Source organism: Phoca vitulina, unplaced genomic scaffold, assembly GCF_004348235.1.
Source record: "Phoca vitulina isolate PV1807 unplaced genomic scaffold, GSC_HSeal_1.0 scaffold11, whole genome shotgun sequence".
Lineage (NCBI taxonomy): Eukaryota > Metazoa > Chordata > Mammalia > Carnivora > Phocidae > Phoca > Phoca vitulina.
In genome coordinates, this window is record NW_022589714.1 from 46,237,013 (window position 1) to 46,250,203 (window position 13,191).

The 13,191-nt window shown below is 49.4% G+C and overlaps 1 protein-coding gene across 3 annotated transcripts in view; it reads right to left on the reverse strand.

The window, feature by feature from the left end:
* PNPLA1 (patatin like phospholipase domain containing 1) overlaps positions 1–13,191 on the reverse strand; it is a 46,159-nt gene that overhangs the window by 13,791 nt on the left and 19,177 nt on the right. For 2 of the 3 annotated variants that reach the window (XM_032410181.1, XM_032410182.1), the window contains exons 2-5: positions 6,976–7,208; positions 5,775–5,840; positions 4,349–4,558; positions 2,588–2,648 (exon numbers count right to left, since the gene is read on the reverse strand). In XM_032410181.1, the coding sequence (XP_032266072.1) occupies positions 2,588–2,648; positions 4,349–4,558; positions 5,775–5,840; positions 6,976–7,208 (570 nt within the window). Of the gene's footprint in view, positions 1–2,587; positions 2,649–4,348; positions 4,559–5,732; positions 5,841–6,975; positions 7,209–13,191 lie in introns of those variants that run through there. The other variant, XM_032410184.1, reaches the window with a different exon arrangement.

Here is a 13,191-nt window from a genome sequence, read left to right on the forward strand (position 1 = left end):
GCATCCTCTGAGCTCCAACCTCACTCAACGCCCACATCCACATGTCTGTGTGGGGAATGTGGATTTTCAAGCATGCCAACAAGCAGTGCCCTTCCCTTTGGCAGAAGGCTGCTGCCAGGGGAGGCCAAGGGTGGAGAGGGAAGCTCGCCTGGAATCATTAGGCAGATGTGAGCCCTGAGGAGGGCAGAGAAGGGGGACGTCAGGATGTGAGTTGAGGAATTGAGGGTGACACTTTGTGGGTGTGGCCTTCTGCCAGAGCTGACCCCCATCTAGAAAGCAGTAGGGTGGGAGGCTGGAGCGGACTCCCATTTTTCTGTTCCCAGATGGCAGGTGGGAATTAAGAGTGTGGCTCTGGGCACCAGCCGCAACTTCTCAGGATGCGTCATACCTCCCGCTTGCATCTGGTGCCGAGAGGAAAATCCAGCCCTATCAAACCCGAGGGGATTTAGGGGTGGGACTGAAGAAACCTGCACTGAGAGAGCCATGCAAACACTGGCAAATCGGAAGAGGAATCAAAACTAGCTGGTAGCCAGCAGGAGACATTTTCTTCCTGATGAGTTGTGTCAGTTCCTCCTTGGAGTGATTCCAGGGCCCCTGGAAAAGCCCACCATCCTCCATGCACTGCCCTGATTCTTTAGTGAATGCCTGAAATGCTCCTATTAGAGCCTCATCCTTGGGTTTAAGACCGCCATGTATACCATGGAGTCCACATCAGCTAAGGGTGGAAGGGTGGGGGAGCGTGAGCCTGCACTCGGTTCCTCCCAGAGGCTGGCCCAGGGGCTACTGAGAATTGGGGGAGACCAGAGATGCTAAAGCAAGGCACTTTGTAATTCTCCCCGGGGCTTGCCCTGAGAGGAAGAGAAAGAAGTTCTAGGGGAGAGACAGGTACGGTGGTAACCAGGCAGCCAGGCTGGAACCTGAGGTGTAGAGGGGTTTCCTGAGGCATAGAATTGGTCCCAAGTCCTGGTCCCAAATCAGGGGATCCCCCAGCCCCATGTCCCCAGTACACATCATCACTGAGGAAAGAGTGAAGGGGCTTCTCGGCTGGGGGTGGAAAGGACCCCAGGTCCTCGCCAGCCCCTCCCCTTCCTGAGGCTCCGTAGGTGAGACCCCATGTCAACCCCCCACTGACACCCCTCAGGTCTTCCTCCTTTTGGACACTTGGATCTTAGTTTTCACAGCTGTCACCCATGTCAGTGTGCAGGAGGGGGGGGATGCTGTCCAAGTAGAGTCAGGGTTAGGAGGAGTCTGTCCTGCAGAAAGGTGAGAGGAGGGGCCTGTCTCCTAGGTCAGAGGATCAGTGAGCTACATTGACTGTGTCTAGGAATAAAATTCTGAGGGGGGTTCCATGATCAGCCCCATTATACAGATGAGAAAACCGAAGTCCCAGGAGATGAATTACCTGCTCAAGATCACACAGTTAGTAGGTGTCAGGAACCAGGATTTAACCCTTTTTACAGATTAGGAACCAAGACAGAGAGGGCAAGTGATTTCCCTGAGTTCACACAGCCAGGGAGGATGAGAATCCTGGCCCAGGCCTACTTGCCTCCAGTACCCACATTCCTTCCATCCTTCTCTCCTGCCCACCCCCTCCCTTGTTCGGAGAATGGCCCCAGGAGAAAGGAAAGAGTCAAGACAAAGGGAGCTTGGGAATGCAGGAAGCAACTTTGAAGGAAAAGAAGTCAACACATCCTAGGGAAAAACCCACATTCAATCTCATAAATCTCACTCCTAAAATATATTTCTTTTGAACTGCGTACACAAAAAGTTCACCACAGCATTGCTTAGAACAGTGAGCATTTGGAAACTCAAAGGAATGATCAAAGTTTTCTGTACAACTGTGATGGAAGATCACACGATTGCCAAAAAAGACAGTCACAAAGACCACATGACAACATGGGAAACAAAAAAACCACTTCATACAGCATTAGGTAAACACCCTCCAGTCCAGGAATCCTTTTTTCTGGAACTGCGTTCTATGGAAACAATTCTAAGTATGGAAAAGCTTTTTTCCTTCCCTTTTATCGAGGATGTTTGCCATGGTCTTCAAGGAGGTAGCGTGTGTAATACCTGCCATGGGAATCTCCCACGCAAGAATGCACAGAAGACGTGCGGGTGCAGGGACCACACTTGCTAAACCAACACAGGGCACAGGCTCTTCCCTCTCATTTGTTGATCAGTGTCACTCAGAGTCTTACGCGAGTATAAACTAGTCATGTCTGGTTCTACGTTAACAACGCGATTGTTAATAAAGTGAAATGACATGAAAACGGAATTCTCCGGGAAGATACGAGCTATGTGTTTCCTAAACACAGTCCTTAAATCCAGAAAGGTATCTGTACAAAAACCTACCCACTGTCCCAGCAGTGACCCTGAAAATCACTTTTCCAAGAAGATCCTAATTTTTGGCCACAGTGGGCTGTCCGGGACAATGCAAGGGGCCGGGTCCTTGCGCCATTCCGGCCCTCCTGCGGAAGGGCGTCTCCAGGTCACAAACCCGAAGGGAATGCTCCTCGACTCAGTCTCCACTTCCGGTATTAGCCCCGCCCCCAGCCCGCCCCTTCCTGGGGCCCCACCGCGTACTTACTCAGCCGCCTCAAGTAGGAAACAGCATCTTCGTATCCTCGGTAGTAGTAGTTGTGCAGGATCTGCAAGGAGGGGACAGCAGGACAATGACTAAGGCTGCAGCAATGGAGAGAGCCGAGGTCCCCTCACCCAGAGCAGCTCCTTTCATTGCCCTTGAGCTTTATTTGATGGACTTTTAAAAATGTACCATCCAGTGTCCCATCCCTCACTATCTGCTAAGAAGTGGGGAGCAGTTACTGATCGTGTCTCCAAAGGGACGGTGCATTAATGTGTTAAATCATTTACAGCTGATCATCAGCTTCCCCTGGGCCAGAGAGGGTGAGATGTTTATAGTAGAATCAGAGAATGTGCATTTGGGCCATATGAAGAGCCGAGTTTGGAGACTGGCTTCAAATCCCAGTGTTGCCACTTGTTGGCTGTGTGGCTGTAACCTCTCACGGCCTCAGTTTCTTCACCTCTAAAATGGGAATAATGATAGTATCTACTGCAGAGGATGCTGGAGGGTTACATGAGATATTGCTCACAAAGCCTTTCCATAAAGGGCCAGATAGTAAATATTTGGGGTTTTGAACACCACAGATAGTCTGTCTCTTCTTCTCGTTCTTCTTGTTCTTGTTCTTCTTGTTCTTCTCCTCCTTCTTCATCATCTTCTTCCTCCCTCCTCCTTCTTCTCTTTTCCTTCTTCCTCTTCTCCTTCTCTTTCTTCTACTTCTACAAACCTCTAAAAATGGAAAGCCCATTCTGAGCTCACAGGCTATATAAAAACAAGCCACCTTGAGAATGAAAATCAAGCACTGACTGTGAGCAGAAAGTCAAGTTTGAGAGGCTCTGATGACTACAATATATTTGTTCTACCTTTCTTGAACTGCCTATTGATGGATTGCTTTTATGAGGGTAAACAGACATAATCTTTACTGATAAATTAGTGTAGGCAGATACCGGAATTCCTAACGCAACAGTTGGAGGACAAAGAGTCAATCAGATTAATAAAATATCTTGTGTATCCATTGCCTGACTAAGCATAATAGTGTTTTGAATATGAGTTTTGTAAACAATAATTAGACTGTAAGTCACAAAACTGGCTTAGAGGAGTTATTCAAACAACAATTACTGAGAACCTTCTATAAGCAATGCCCTCTGTAGACACAGTGAGCGTAGTCAAAGAAATGAGTAAAACTTGGTGCTTACTCCCAAGATCACACTTCTTGCCAAAGAAAGACATGCATTTTGTTAAGACATGTAGACTTAATTTTTTTGAGCAGGTTTGGAAAGGTTATGATCTCAGGGTGCTGGGATTGAGCTCCGAGTCAGGCTCCCTGCTCAGTGGGGAGTCTGCTTCTCCCTCTCCCTTTGCCCCTCCCCCTCACTCATGCTCTCTCTCTCTCTCTAATAAATAAATAAAATATTTTTTTTAAAAAGTAAAATAAATAAAATTGAAAACAAAACCCAAAACACAAGCCACTGGCTGGATTTGGCCCATGGGCCATACTTGCTGAAGCCTACATCGCATGTCAGAGTGGAAAATTTCAGGTAACATCCTATCAGCAGTTCTGACATCATCTCATTTTACAGGGGAGAAAATTGAGGCTGGGAGCACTTAGGGGCCTCGTTCAAGGTCACATAGCTAGTTAGCGGCAAGGCCAGGATACAGGTTTAGGAGGAAGTTTAAGGAGACACAGACGGAACTGCATGGACCCCAGTGGCTCCCCCAGGCTCTGTCAGCTTCCCCCGGTCCCCCTCCCTTCCAGGACCCTCCTCTCACGAGCAGGTCCGGCGGGAACAGGGCATGGGTCATCCTGGCGATGTTCTCCAGGGAGAACTGGAAGGAGCAGTTGAACATGCGGAAGTCGTGGAAGATGGCGGGGCAGTCCCGGGGGCAGATGTCCTGCTGCCCGCTGAAGGTGGAGATGGTAATGGCGTCAGTCCAGAAGGAGCAGGGCTGCATGCCTGTGAAGCCCCCGTCAATGTAGCGCTATGGGGGACAGGCAGAGTCGTAAATGCTCATGGGGTCAGAGGTCTTCTTCCCCACTCAAGGAGTCCACTGAGGAAATGGGGGTCCCTTGGGACAGGCCTTGAGGCCAAGGTCCAGGTGGGTGAGTGGTGTGTCCACGATGGCCCCTGAACTCCCAGCCCAGTGCTCTGTCCCTACACTGTCTCCCCTCAGTCATCTCAATGGTGCTGAGCCTGGGGGGAGAGGGCCATTCATACTCTGGATAAAGCACAAGCAAATGCTCTCCTGTCACAGCTCCCCCTCCCAGGCTACCCCTCCTCAGCCACTCAACTACCAAGGGTAGGGTGGGGGAATGGAGCCTGTGCCCATGGCCTTTTGAGAAGGTGAACACATGGTGGGTCTGAGCAGGTTGGGAAATACCCCTCTTCCAGACTGCTGTGGGTCCAAACTGCCTCCCTCTGTTGAGGTCGGGTATCCTCAGCACTCTCCAGAACACCCCGACCATGGCCTGGCCACCAGCCACCACATAGCCCTTCCCTCCTGTGGCTTCTGTTGCCTCAGTTGTGAACAAAGGATCACAGATACTGAGGTTCTAACTCTCTGGGATGCCTGAGAAGTACACGGCTGACATGCACAGTATGTGCTCCATTTCCTAGCTGAATCCTGATTTCTGGATCTCATTTTCTTTCTATATAAAATGAGGAAGGGGCATGGGTAAATCCTCCTACTCAGAGCTTGGTCTGAGGACCAGCAGCACTGGCCTCAGGCGTCAGCTGAAGCTGGTTGGAGGTGCAGAGCCTCTGGCCCCGCCCCAGGCCTAGGGGGTCAGAATTTGCATTATTTTACGAGATCCCCTCCCCCACTGGTGATTCAAGTACACTAGCCTAGATGACTTTAAAGGTCGCCATCATTCACGGTTCCAGGTACCAATGTCACAGGGTCCGTATTCTACACTCTCTGTCAAGTATGGGAAAATCCAGCAAGCCTATGGGGTCTTGACTAGCCAGGCTCAGTAATGGGCTGGTGGGCACAGAGTGAAGCCCAATGTATGGAGGGAAAGTTCATCTGAAAGCCCCAGAAATCCACCTATACGGGGAATTGTAAGTAGAAAACACAAGAATCTTTCCAGTTCTTGGTCTTCCTACTGAATTCTGAGACCACCCCTCTACTCTCCCAGATGTGGACCACAGGGCACTCCCGGGTCCTGGCTCACCCTCTCCCATGCCAAAGCACTCACCACACCACGGTAAGTTGGGGGGATGAGGCCACAGTACACGGGGACAAAGCAGCTGCAGTAGAGGGCCTGTGGGGAGAGAACCGGCGGAGATGTGTGAGGCTCTGGCGGCTGGGTGGGGAGAGCTCACCGGCAGGCCTCTGGGCCACCACCAGCCGGGTCCTTCTTAAATCCCAGGCAGAGGCACTGTCCTGGGGAGCGGAGCCCCAAGTTCAAGTCCTGGCCTGGCCCCAACGAGCTGGTTCCTTGTTAACCTACTTGGTAGTCTGGGCCCGATATCCCAACTTTAAAGAGACAAGGCAGCCTCAGTGACCTCCAGGGTTCCTTCTGGCACCATATCTCCATGAATCCAGTGGAATTTAACAACCATTAATGTGTATTTGGCCAGGGCCGGGCTCTGGGATCAAAGGAGAGTGAGATACGTACCCTTGGGAATGCTCAACAAGGGAGAGTAAGCAAGTAGGTGATAGTACACAGGGTGACAAGGGCTGGGATGGAGGTGAGCATGGGCATCGTGGCCTCTAAGGAGGAGTACCCAAACCAGGAGGGTGCGGGGCAGGCAGATGATGAAGGGAAGTTGCCAGGCAGAGTGACTAGAGTCTTGTCAAGCAGGTGAAGTGAGCTGGGAAGGAGGGAGGGGCATTCCAGGCAGAAGGCACAGCAGGTGCAAAGATCCAGAGGTCTGCTTTGTGTGTGGTTTGCTCTGGTTTGCAGAAGTAAGAGCGGGAGCTGATAAGAGGTGGTTGGGAGAGAAAAGTCTTGAAGAGCTGAGTGCTAATAAATCCAGGGGACATGAGGTAGGTTTTGGAGGTGTCCATGCCCACTGCCCATCCATTCCCCACCCCCAGGATCATGGCCATGCCAGCATGGGGCTGTGAGGCTACGTGGTAAGGGCCTTGTATTTGGGAGAGGAGAGAGGAGTGGAGGTATGGGACGAGGGTCATGCCACTTAACCCTTTTGTCCTGAAAGAAAACCGGGCATATCCACAGCACTTGCCAACAATAATAATTCACAACTAAGATTTCTATTAATGAGCACAGAATGGTGCACAGAGCACCCATTCTTGCATGATAACCCATTTGGTGATAATTCAGTCCTCTTATCAAGAGCCATTGGATGGGAGGGGACAGAATGGGGGGCTGTTTCTACAAACTGGGACCCGCCCCCTCTTCTGGCTCCTGCACCCTGGGCCCCGCCCCTTGCCTCGATGAGCTCTTCCTTGGATGTGTACTCTGAAACCACGACACTCTCTCCATCTGTGAAGCGAGTGAGGGACACGTGGAGCTTCCCTGTGGCCGCCTTGTAGGAGTCCTCGGGCAGGACCCTGTACAGAAACTGCCGCATCATCTGCACCATCTTGCAGGACGGTGACAAGGGCCCCAGGAAGGATTTCTTCACCTCCGCGACGCCTACATTGAGGACTCTGAGGTACTCATCTGTGGAGGAAGCAGAGAGGAGAGGGCAGGTCAGCAGCCGGCCACCTCATCCTGCATCCAAAAGATGGGAAACCCCTAGAATTCTGAAGCAGCGTTGGTCTCAGGAATCGACCTGTCATTCTGCACACGAGGAAAGCAAGGCACAGAATTAAGTCACTGGCTCCAGAGACCCACAGCTCGTCGACGGCAGAACTAGACCCAAGCATCCTGACCCCTTTCATATTGAGCACAAAGGACCACTTGCCTACCCCACAACTTGCTTTCCCCAACTTGCCTGGAAATCTACCACCAGACTACATTCTTTTGGGGTCTCGGAGGTTTTTTGCCTCATATGAGATTCCTATTAAAACACGGATACAGTTGAAAGCCGTCACCAAGGGACACCCTGTGACACTTAGCTTAGTGTCCACCAAATCTGTGGGCAGGAAAGGGGGACTGGCCCTGAGGCAGGTGACTTACAGGGAGGGGTGATCCTGAAACCATTGCATCCATCTTCCCTTTAGAGCCCCTGGCACAGGCCAGAGAGAGAGAAGGCCGTGAGGTCGGAGCACAAGCCATGCCAGGCCAAGCTGCAGGTGTCTCCAGGACTGGGAGAGGAACCTTCTCCCTCTTTCTGAGAGAAGCACAGCCAGGTCACATGAGGGCCTACATGTGCCAGATGGGGCTTGGAGGGCAGATGTATTGTTAAAGGGATTGCAGAGGAAGGTGTAACCTGTCCCCACCCCAGTCCCCAGAATTCCCCTGGGGAAGTTAGGGCCGTAAGCTCGATGAGAACTGCTATCATGCCAGATTCTCACAGCAACACTATGAGGTAGGCATTTCTAGCCTCATTTCACTGATCAGGGGACTGAGGCTTGGGGAGATAATATAACTTGCCCAAGGTCAACCGCCTGGCAAGTGAACAAAGTGGGATTTTAACCTAGAGCGTGTGACCCCAGAACCCATACTCCTTTCATGACACTAAGCCACAGGCTTCTAGAGCCGGACCTGTACCTGCTCCTAGCCAATTGCTGCTAATTTCTACCCTGTGCAAGCCCTCCGGCGAAATTAGAAGCAGCAATAGCTCTGAAAAGGATTGCTAACTTTTAAAAAATGAATATTTAAGTGTAAAACATCCTATACAGAACTTTCTTACAATTAGTGTCATGTAGCAATGGTTATTTGGGAAGTTGAGCGGTTATGAGCTCTCTGCCAGTGGAGGTAATCAAGCAGAGGTGGGACAAGTACCTCAGTCAGAGAACTTCTCAAAGGGATTCCTGCCTGAGTGCGGAGATTCCTTCCAACATGGAGATTCCAGGATTCTTACGGGTGCCTGACAATACGCCTGGGAAGTCATCACAGGGGACATTATTTTCCCATTTACAAATAAAGCAGCTGAGGCACAGAGAGGTTAAATGATTTGCCCAAAGTCACACACAGCAATTTGGAGACAAACCAAAGCCAGGGGCCGCGCTCCTCCTTCCGTGTTTTACAGTTCACGATAAGTCCTTGTTAATCCTGGAGGCGGGTACGATAAAGGGCTTCAGCATCATTTTACAGATGTAGAAACCAAGGCAGAGAAAAACTAAGCGCCTCGCCCGAGGTCAGACAGCCAGACCATGTTTGTTCTGACTCTAAACCCCACCTTCTTTCCCTGCGTGTTGGACTGATCCCAGAGGCTGAGCGAGCCTGGGTTGCCATAGTAACGGCCTTTTTTTTCCCCCTCTCCCTCACCAACATTCAGAATCACAACTGCATATGTGTAGTAGGGACTGACCTGAGCAACAGAGCATCTTGGCTTTCACCCTGTTACAGGGGAGGGTACTCCTGGGAGGTGGGAAGGCCCTGCGATTTTATTTTTATTTATTTATTTATTTATAATATTTTATTTATTTATTTGAGAGAGAGAATGAGAGAGAGAGCACATGAGAAGGGGGAGGGTCAGAGGGAGAAGCAGACTCCCTGCTGAGCAGGGAGTCCGATGCGGGACTCGATCCTGGGACTCGATCCTGGGACTCGATCCTGGGACTCGATCCTGGGACTCGATCCTGGGACTCCAGGATCATGACCTGAGCGGAAGGCAGTCGCTTAACCAGCTGAGCCACCCAGGCGCCCCCCAGGCCCTGCGATTTTAGCAAGCTTAGCTTTACCGTGTGCCAACTTGTACCGACTGCATTTTCCCTCAAGGGAGGGTGATGGCAAACTCACCATCCTTATGTAGTTACAAAGCAACTGAGCATTTAGATACCAAGGGGCTAGGTCACTGAGTTCTGGCCCCACAAGACCAGTCAGGATGGAGAGTCAAACTGGGGGGGGGGGGGGGGGGGGGGAGTTTTGGGGATTTTTTTTTTTTTTTTTTTTTGATATTTTATTTATTTATTTGACAGAGAAAGCAAGAGGGGAACACAAGCAGGGGGAGTGGGAGAGGGAGAAGCAGGCTCCCCGCAAAGCAGGGAGCAAGATGGGGGGCTCCATCTCAGGATCCTGGGATCATGACCTGAGCCGAAGGCAGGGGCTTAACAACTGAGCCACCCAGGCGCCCCGGTTTTTGGAATTCTTAATGAGCAGCTTGAGTGGCCTTGCTTGGGTTGGTGGCCTTTCCCACAATGCCTCTGAGCCAGGAGGATCTGGTTCACCTTGCCCCTATACACCTGGACTCCCCGCAGGAGATGCTGGGATGGATGGAAGGAAATTTGTTCCCATTGCACAAGACATACATGTTCCTTCGGGGAAAAATAATTTTTAAAAATGCAGATATGGGGGAAAAAATGCAGATATGGGGGTGCCTGGGTGGCTCAGTCGGTTAAGCATCTGTCTTCTACTCAGGTCATGATCCCAGGGTCCTGGGATCGAGCCCTGCATTGGGCTCCCTGCTCAGCAGGGAGTCTGCTTCTCCCTTTTCCTCTCCCTCTGTCCGTCTCCCCCAGCTTGCGTTCTCTCTCTGTCTCAAATAAAATAAATTAAATAAATAAAAAATGCAGAATATGCAAAAAGAAAAAATTAAAGTGGAATCTTTGGATTGGAGGGAATCCCTTCAACCAGAGCTCAACATCTCACTTACGTCTTCCTAGACTATATATTTTATATGTATTCTTACTTAGAAGAATATTTACATGAAATCATACTATATACATTATTTTGTAACTTGGCTTTGTTTTTTTTTAACCTAATAAATCATATCTTTCCACATCAATAAGTACCTATTTATAACCCAATTTACAAGCGGCACGGAAAGCTATTGTAAGGTTATACCATTATTTGCTGAGCAGGTGCCCAGTAGGGGTTGTTTCTCTGCTTTTTCTAAACAATGCTGCAGGGAATAATCTCGTGCTAATTTTTCCCCCTATGCCCTTAATTATTGTCCTTAGGATAAATTCCTAGAGGTGGGAATGTTAGGTCAAAGGCATGCATATTTCATCTTGTACTGCTTGTTTTAATCATGGCTTTTGTGTATCATCCATATACAGTCCACTTTCAGCTCTTCAGGAATGGTGATGGGTGGGGACAGGGACAAAGCAGTGGGCAAGACAATAGAAATAGTATAGATATCTCCAGGATACTCATATCTGAAAGTGGTGCTGTCTAGAAATCAGCAATGCTCTAGCCAGGATCATGTAGGCAAGGAGGTAGGGGGCAGGAGATTGACTCTTCTCCCACTCAGGTGCCCAGTTTCACATTCTTTCCTGCTGCTGTGGCTCAAAGGCTGCCTTTATCCCTAGCTCTCCTTGCTTTTTTTCAGGTCTCTCTCTGTGTCTCTGTCTTCAGAGTTTCCGACCATCCCTTTCTCTGTCTCTCTTTGTCTGTCTCTTCTTTCTTTTTCTTTCTTTCTTTCTTTCTTTCTTTCTTTCTTTCTTTCTTTCTTTCTTTCTTTCTCTTTCTTTCTTTCTTTCTTCTTTCTTTTTCTTTCTTTCTTTCTTTCTTTCTTTCTTTCTTTCTTTCTTCTTTCTTTCTTTCTTTCTTTCTTTCTTTCTTTCTTTCTTCTTTCTTTCTTTCTTTCTTTCTTTCTTTCTTCTTTCTTTCTTTCTTTCTTTCTTTCTTTCTTTCTTTCTGTTATTTATTTGAGAGAGAGAGCACAGAGGGAGAGGGAGGGGGAGAAGCAGACTCCCTGCTAAGCAAAAAGCCCAATGCAGGGCTTGATCCCAGGACCCTGAGATCATGGAGATCATGACCTGAGCCGGAGGCAGACACTTAAATGTGTCTCTCCCTTCTTTCTCTCTCTTTTCCCAGACAAGGGAGAAGCAACTAATCTTCTCGTTAAACAAGTCTCTGTTGGTAGAAAGTCAAGTGTTAAGCATAGCAATTGCTGGGTGCTGGGAGAAAGGATAAATTTAGCTTGCTTCTTTATGCATCTCTGTACTTTCCAGCACCTTCTCCCATTTAAAGGCCTCCTTCCAAGCTGCAGGCTGCTGGGCTCTGAAACACAGTATCCCACACTGACCACAGCAAGATGGGATTTAAAAGCAGCACCGCAGGAGACTCAAGGTTGGCTCTCCCACCCCCAACCCACACTTGCTACATTCACTTCTGCTTCCTCCCACTTCCTTTCACACCTTTTATTATCTAAGAGCGGTCTGTCTCCTAAGCCAAGAAGATTCTATGGGGGAAGATCCTTATGGTCCTCCCCTCTCTAAGGCCTATCACTGTGGTTTGTCTATGGGAGGCCCTTCAGAAAGCTTTGCTATTAGCTGGGAACTCCTCAAGGGCAAGGATGGGCCATACTCACTTTTGCCGACCAAGCCTCCCACGACCCTTGGTGGGTGCCCAATATTTGTTCAGTAAAAACTGACATGGAGGAAAAGCAAGTGATGGAGATGCTCACAAGGAAGAGCTACTTGATGTCATTACCCAGTAAAAGCTTGAAGGCAAGATCATCCCTGATAGATGGATAGATAACAAGGTCAACTGTATTGGTAACTGTGGCCAGTTCATCAAGTTTTATGAGTCTATTGTGCCAAGAATTTCTTTTTTTTTTTTTTTTTTTAAAGATTTTATTTATTTATTTGAGAGAGAGAATGAGATAGAGAGAGCATGAGAAGGGGGAGGGTCAGAGGGAGACGCAGACTCCCCGCCGAGCAGGGAGCCCGATGCGGGACTCGATCCCGGGACTCCAGGATCATGACCTGAGCCGAAGGCAGTGGCTTAACCAACTGAGCCACCCAGGCGCCCTGTGCCAAGAATTTCAATAGAAAAATAAATAAATAAGATCCAGGGACTAGGAGATTTCGAAGGGCATTTGGAAACAACTCCAGGTCTCAGCCACTCAGAGAGTCTTCTACTCTTTTCTAGGACCAGATCCATTTTGTGGAAAGAGCTCAGGCTGTGGAGCCGGGGGATGTGGTTTAAATCCCAGCTTCGCCACATACTATCTGGGCCATCACTAGCAAGTCAAATAACTTCTTCCAGTCTCAATTTTGCCACCTATAAAATGGGAATAATAATACCTTAAGTGGGTTGTTATGAGGCAGATTGTTTTTTAAAAGTGCCTGCGTGGGGCGCCTGGGTGGCTCAGTCGGTTAAGCAGCTGCCTTCGGCTCAGGTCATGATCCCGGGGTCCTGGGATCAAGCCCCACATCGGGTTCCCTGCTCAGGGGGGAGCCTGCTTCTCCCTCTCCCTCTGCCTGCCTCTCTGCCTACTTGTGCTCTCTATCTCTCTGCTAAATATATAAAATCTTAAAAAAAAAAGTGCCTGCGCATAGTAAGTGCTCACTTTCGGTCAGGTTGTGCCAGTAATTCTCCTCGTGACCGTGGAGAAGTCTTCTTGATGTTTCTGGCTTTCGGCTTTCTCACCTGAACAGGGGACAATGATCCCTGCCCCATATCTTTATTAAGGTGCGCTCCGGCTCACTTTGGGATGCAAAAGAGCAAAGTAAAAGCACTGAGGAGATGAGAGCGTCCCTCTGTTTCAGAGAGCAGTGCGGTGACAGGTCAGCTGTAATGCAGTAAAGGCATGGTTAGCATCCTCACCCCCTCCCTTGTCAACTTGGGGGGCCCTACAGATTTAGTA